Below are 7,402 nucleotides of genomic sequence, written 5' to 3' on the forward strand. Positions count from 1 at the left end.
CGCCATTAAAGCTTCACCGAATCACACCAGTCAAACTGGTCAGTCTCCTACAATAAATCACAAATTTATTGCACCTCTGTAGGCATAAAAATGTGTCACCTTCCCCACCACCAACATTAAAAATAATCATGATGGAACGGACCTGTCCCAGCTACTCATGTCCACGGCCACATTTATAATGACCACTGACTTCCCCATCCTAAATGCCACTGTCCAACGTATTCAACCATGGAGATTTCCAACCTTGCTGGTTTGCTCGTGTTTCAGTTGACACTATCAATTTGGGTTATACGTGGAGAATCTACAGAAATACCACCGGGTTGCTTCTCTAAAATTTTTGCCTTTGGTGACTCTCTGACTGATACAGGCAACACCAGATCTGGAGTTGGACCCAGTAACTTTCAAGGAGTTTCTCATCTCCCCTATGGCGAAACGTACTTCCACAGGCCTACTAATCGTTACTCAGATGGTCGCCTTGTCATCGACTTTGTAGGTAAACAAGCTACTCAATCGCCTCTCGTGGTTCATGGCTCTTGGTGTTTGAGATTATAAGTGTGAACATTCGTATATCTCCTAAGCAGCATGAGTTAAACTATAGTATTGTTATCATAACTCAAATATAATTTTTCATAACGAGACTTTATTTCATGAGTATAATGATCTATTTGGTATTCTTATGAGCATTAAATGGGTATTTTTCAAGTTTTGATTCATTGGCCCATATTTTATGAGTAATGGTTCACAAGAATCTATATTTCTCATGAGAGTAAATGGTCGACTTAGTACCCATTTCATCTCTATGATAGGCGCATAAATGAAGCATGCACTAGGCTATAATGAAAGTGAATGGTCCATGTAGTATTCATTTGACCTACATGATGTTCAGTTAGATGAAGCATTGGGTTATTATCTACTCTCTCATATTAGTAGTACTCCAACTCAAACATGTTTAATCATAGAATAAACATTCACTTTTCTTATATATCTGTTTGTTACACTTCCTATTCTTTATACTTTGCAGTGGCAACTATATATCTTAAGTAATATATTACTACTACAAATCATTTAAGTGTTTTACACTTTGCAGTGGCAACTATATATCTTAAGTAATATATTACTACTACAAGTCATTTAACAAAAAAATTGATTTATCATCTGTTGAGGTGGAGTTGATAAAACTTCTACTTTTGCAGATGGCTTAAACATCACATAGGAAGGCTTGAGTCTTAGACTAAAAATATTAGATAGTCAAAATTGTCTTACTTTTTCCAACTTAAATTTTTTCCTTAGAGTGTGATACTTAAGAATAACCCTTCCATAAACTGTGACTGAAAATTTGTGTGTATGTGACAGCTCAAGCGCTTGCGCTCCCATTTGTTCAACCATACACCCACATAAAGGGAAAGGCAGATTACGGTGTTAACTTTGCTGTGGCTGGATCAACTGCGATAAATCATGACTTTTATACACTGAGGAACATCAGTTTCAATCAGACTCCTCAATCTTTGGGAACTCAGCTTCAATGGTACAACACGGTCATGGATAAAACATGCAAAGAGGCGAACACAGGTAATTGACTCGTCTCAATATATTATTGAATAATGCAACTATGGATCAATCAACATTGAGCTCTTTTCTTCTTAATGAAGAAGAGGGGAATGAACCACACTAGGTTGAGAGATGATTGGTTGCTAATATATTCAACTTCAAGACTCATCTCATTATGCTTACTTTACTTTTACACTTTTGCTTGCCAATGTCTGCATAGTAAAGCATACCATGTTACAAAACAGGCACAGGGGTTTACACTGCTCAAGTGTATTAACAAGCTGTTCTCTAAGAGGAAAAAATCTTATTTACTTTCTGTGCTAAGTTAATCATTGCTTTGTCTAAGTCACCTTAACGGCAAAACAGGGGTGCTCTTTGACATAGAGTATATGCACCACTAGGTGATTAGACTTGCCAACAATCAGCTTAGTGCCTTACCATTTCTTTAGTTTTATAATCTCCTAGGTGTGCAGGCCTTTGAAATATGGTCTATGCACAAAAGTAACTTGCCCACAATCAGCATATTGCATCACCAATCCTTTAGTTTTATACTCATCTGGTCATTAATTTCTGAATGAAATATAGGTTGCATTATATTTTTTGGGTTTGATTGTATAATAACTTACATACTAAAAATTACTATACAATCGAACTCAGAAAATATAATTCATTAGTATAGATTATAGAAACCTGATAATATTAAACATGTAGATTGTAATTGTACTGAAAATATAATTCATTAGTGTAGAATATAGAAACCTGATAACCTTGAAGTTGAAGATTGTAATCATCTAATTGTACAGTCCTTCGATATAAAAAATGAAGAACCAATTGTCAACTACTAACTCTTTCTGTATCTATAAATGAAGTTATGGATTATGATCACCTCGATACAGGTAGTCCTTTGAAATATATTCTATTAGACAAAAAGAAATCACATGCCAATAATCAGCTTATGCCCTTACCAATTCTTTTTGTATCTATGAATAGAGTTATGGGCTGTGCTGTTCATAAATAAATCTACTATTTCTAGGTGGGCAACTCTCAAACATCACACACCAAGGAAGAAATTAAAATTGTAAAAAGTTAACTTTGACTATTTAACACTTTTAGCCTAAGAATTAAGCCTTAGTGTGTGATGTTTAAACTATCAGACTTAAGAAGAAGAGGAGGGTGTGTTTTAAATGAATATTAATTGCTATAAATATTTGGTGCAGACTGCAAATATAGTACTTCTGCTGAAGCCCTATACTGGGTGGGAGAAATTGGAGCGAATGATTATGCTTATATAACTGGCTCTGACATTTCCAATGGCACAATTAGGACACTAGCTGTTGCCAAGATTCTCCAGGTTTTGGAGGTAAAATATCTTGTTCAGAAGAAAACTCATGTTATCATTACTTATTCAGTAAATGCATGCCCTTATTGATTAAATCTACTTAGTGGGCGCTTGGCAGAATAATAGTTACATATTGATAGTAATAGTTGTATACTTCTTCCCAGATTATTGTTTTGTTTTCCCTCTTGAAGGAATAGGGTAGACTTTATATTCACTAAATTCTGTGAACTGATCTAGTTGGTACTAAAAGCTTATGGTAAGAGGTTAACATTATCAGATTTTTACACTTCATTTTTATTACAAATTTGTTTTGTTTTGGATTTGATTATATATGTTTTTTTAAATCAATGTTTGGAATTGCATTCTATGATCCATCATAATAAGAACTAACGACTTGTTAATTGTTCATATTTTAAATGAATCTTATTGAATGGTCTATAGCTATTTGATTGAAAAAAAAAAATTGCAGACATTAATTCAAGGAGGAGCAACATATATGGTAGTAGAAGGATTACCTCTCACAGGTTGTTTGCCAATGGCAATGACCTTGGGCTTCACTGCAGAGCGAGATCAATATGGATGCATTAAAGGTGTGAATGAAGAAGCTCAGTCACATAATGCATTGTTGCAACAGGGCTTGGAGGGACTGAGGAGTAAACATCCCAACACAGCAATTGTATATGCAGATTACAGTAGTGCACATACTAAGATCCTCTTGAATCCAACTCAATATGGTATGGCGTGGTTACAAACGTACGAATGTATGTATTTTTAACATGGTTTACTAGAGTTGTTTACTGATTATGTTTTTGTTTTTATTTTGTAGGATTTAGTGATACAAAGAAAGCTTGTTGTGGAGCTGGTGGGGGTACTTATAATTTTGATATTTTTGCTACCTGTGGGGAATCTGACCCAAGTCCTATTAGTGGTGAGAAAGCATCATCATGTGGAAATCCAAGCAAATACGTGAATTGGGATGGCATCCATTTTACAGAGGCCTTGAATGAAGTGATTGCCAATATGTTTCTGCAAGGAGAATTCACTAACCCTCCTTTTAGTACATTGTTATCCAAGAAGAAATGTTATCATAGCGGATACATTTGAAGGTTTATAGAATGAGTAGTAGTGAAGTGAAGAAGTATTATAAAATATAACATATTATAGTTTGATTGTATTATTTTTTAAGATTTAAATAATTTTAATTAGGTTCTAAGTAAATTTCAAATGTTAATTGTATGAATTAGTGTGATAAGAATTTGTGGTAAAATATAATAATGATAATAAGGATTTGTGGTAATAAATAATAATAAGGATTTGCAAAGTGCAATAATTTCTTATGGAACTCCCTCATGAACTACAAACAAATAACTTTTTGTCAACCAATTCAAGATAGTCATCATACTTATAGGATGTTGTTGATCATACTTAGTGATATTTGAAAGGAGGCTCATTATTATCATTTGAAGCCAGCATTATTTCTTTATGATTACTTAAAAGTCCATTGCTTGCACTCCTTATTTTATCAAATTCTCTCAACATCAACATTATTTGAAGTAGAATCTCCTTTGTTCACATTCAATTTCCTTGTGCAAATTAGCTCGTAGTTAATGGTTTATTCACCCCTTGCTCTACTTGTACACTTATCAAATTATTAATATGTTGTGCCTAAAACTTGACAATTTTCTTGTAAGTCCTTGTGACCTCCGCACACTTGGAGGTTTATCCATAAATCACTTTTGCAAGTTATCTCCATCTAATGCTCTATCAAGAAAACATAAACCTCACTTAACTACCTTGAATTCAACAATCTTCTCATAAATCCTTACAATTGTCTTATAGTTAAAGTGATGTTCTTGCAACTCATCTTTGCAAGCTTGCTCAATTTTGTGATCTATCAACAAACATAACTTTATCTTTTCCCTGAGAATTCAACCTCCACTTTAGGATTTCCAACATTTTCCTTTAATACCATTTGATGTAGTCATAGTTTGAGGGTCTACCGAGTCATCCAACCAACAACGATAAATACAAATAAAAAGGAACTTACAAAAGAATGACATGGTATATTTTGGTAAAGTCCTTGGTAGATAGAGAAATTAGTATATAGAGATTATACTACTAAATTTTCAAATAAGTTATAATATGTCATAGGGATGAATATGTTAGGTTGCAACCTAATGAGAATAATGATTATAATATCCCAATTCTCAAGTTCCATCTTCAAACATCATTCTCCTACTCATCCCTATAAATTTGGCTAAAATATTTTGTATTTTCTCTATTTGTCCTCAAATAATTGTAAGACATGTATGCATAGAGATACTAGGCCTGAAGATTGTCTTTAACAAAATAAGATGGAGAAAAGCTTTAGGCCACATTATTATGTAGTTTTCAATGTATTAATAACCTTTGAATTTTATTAATTAAATATCCTCATGCAGTGTTATCATAAGTTCTCTTAGGCCCAACGTACCACCATAAAAACTCCTTTTTAAAACCTTTGGTACAAGTGGAAACCATCTCAGTTTGTTGGCTCATTCAAAACTACAATACGCTCTGAAATGTAAAACAATAAACATTTGTGGTGAAATAGAGTGCCTTCTTCTAGAGCTTCATCATAATATGAAAATAAATAACTTTGAAGGAAAAACAAATAATTTGTTTGATATAACCCCATACCTCTGGAATGTTCCCCCTTCACAAGAATACAACTAAATATTGATATTTGCAACTAGTTATACACCACTCTTCAACTAGCTTTTTTTCGTGTACTCATTTGTACAAATAAAAATGTTGTTTAACAATTTTTTTGATGTAAAAAGAACCAAGTTTACATATTAATATTCTAAAATTATTTTAACACAAGTTTATAATCCATATAGAATATCAAATTAGTTATTATTAATTATTTTTAAGTACAAAAGTCTAAGAAGTGATAACATTTGATTTTTACAAAATATGAGTATTGGTCACAAGTGTATGAAAAACATCATGCTAATTTAGTGAAAAGATAGTAGCGGGGTCATTAATACTCAATCAATTAAGCATATGTTTATTGAGTGTCTATAAAAAGACTTTTTTTTCTTGAGTAAAATAAAATTGCAATATGAAATATTCAATCATGGTGTAGGGGCACCTAGGTCAATATGGGTTAGTTATGTGATTTTTAATGCGTTGGATGTCATAAGGTCTATTTAGATCATTTCTAATGATCCTACGACATATGGGATCAAATACGCAAGTCTTCACCAAAATTGCTGAAGTTACCAGAAAGTTTTCATAATTGACAACATTGGTTTCTAGTAAGTGGAAGATTAGAAATTGGTTTGTAGCCATTGTGGATACTAAGGAAACATTTAAATAATCTTGTTTTGTTGACTAGTGGGTTGATCTAGATGTAAATTGGTGGTAAAAAATGCCATGAACTTACATCATTTTCTTACACTCTTGTTGGCTATTTAATATTGCAATGAATTGTACGGTAGAGCTTTGCATGACATCTTAGGGATCTAAACACAATGGAAATAGTCTTATTTTTTAACTAGATTTTATTTGGTTGTAGTTTCAATTGATACCATTGTGTTTTTGACAATTTAGATGCAATTTATTATAAACCATTTTCAAACTCTAATTACGAGGGTTTGGTGGAAGAAATGATGTTTCATAGTATTAGTCCTAAGGGATCATATTATTGAGAAGGGGAGTGAATCTGTAATCTACCGATTATACAACATTTTAACCACTCAAACCCTTATTACAATAGAAGCTTAATAACAACAAATGAAAGCATTAAACATATAAACACGTTCAAAAAATAATGCAACACTTGACATAGATATTTTGGTCTCATGGAAACCCAACTTGGGTGAAAATCATGATGGTTAGTGCCCACAAATTGTGAACTCTTCTAAAGAGTAGTCTGTTAGGAGCTTAATCTTGTTAGGAGTTTATTAAGACATTGTTAAGGGTCACTTGGTCAAGGGATTTACCTCTAGCCTTGTTAGGAGATATACCCTATCAAGAGTTGATGCAGGAGCATCCAGAGGTATAAGGGCAATCCCGTGTCACCCAAAAAAATGTACTTAGTCTTAGTTTCTGTTTCATGTCTTTACATTTTTGGATACCCATTTGGCTCAAATAAAGGTTCCAACTCTCATAGTTCAACTATCAGTGCGTTTGAAAATCTTGAAAAAATAGGAGCATGTATTTGGGCCATCATTTCGGTAAACTAGAAGGTGTGAATTGGCCAGATGAATGTAATCATGATTTAGAGCATTCCAGAAAAAGAATTAGGTCAATAGGCCCCACAGTTTGAAAGTTATTGCAGTTTTTCGGGTTTTGGAGACCTTCTAAGAATGCTTCAAAGTCAGGTTTGGGGCATTAAATGACCTCAAAAAGGGTTGAAAAATGGGGGACGAGCGAAGCTTGTCCATAGGGCTATAGAGTGCTTTGAGAGCTTTCCAAAAATGTAAACGGTTCGTCAATCGGAGCTACGGTTCAAAAGTTATGCCTCCC

At 33.4% G+C, this 7,402-nt stretch overlaps 1 protein-coding gene across 1 annotated transcript; it reads left to right on the plus strand.

The window, feature by feature from the left end:
• The first annotated feature begins 205 nt into the window (after window positions 1–205).
• LOC149541627 (GDSL esterase/lipase At3g48460-like) lies at window positions 206–4,112 on the plus strand. Its single transcript, XM_089796094.1, has 5 exons — window positions 206–493; window positions 1,354–1,569; window positions 2,766–2,908; window positions 3,357–3,621; window positions 3,714–4,112. Exons 1-5 carry the CDS (start codon window positions 229–231, stop codon window positions 3,989–3,991), a joined length of 1,167 nt encoding a protein of 388 aa, XP_089652220.1. The 5' UTR covers window positions 206–228; the 3' UTR covers window positions 3,992–4,112.
• The last annotated feature ends 3,290 nt before the right edge of the window (window positions 4,113–7,402 follow it).

The sequence above is a fragment of the Cupressus sempervirens genome, chromosome 8 (assembly GCF_028749045.1).
Source record: "Cupressus sempervirens isolate cs-2001-9-10 chromosome 8, ASM2874904v1, whole genome shotgun sequence".
NCBI lineage: Eukaryota > Viridiplantae > Streptophyta > Pinopsida > Cupressales > Cupressaceae > Cupressus > Cupressus sempervirens.

Coding starts and splice junctions, on each gene's coding strand:
- LOC149541627 (XM_089796094.1), top strand. CDS start 229: ATGGAGATTTCCAACCTTGCTGGTTTGCTCGTGTTTCAGTTGACACTA. Junction 494..1,353: donor CCTTGTCATCGACTTTGTAG/GTAAACAAGCTA, acceptor TGTATGTGACAG/CTCAAGCGCTTGCGCTCCCA. Junction 3,622..3,713: donor CTTGAATCCAACTCAATATG/GTATGGCGTGGT, acceptor TTTATTTTGTAG/GATTTAGTGATACAAAGAAA.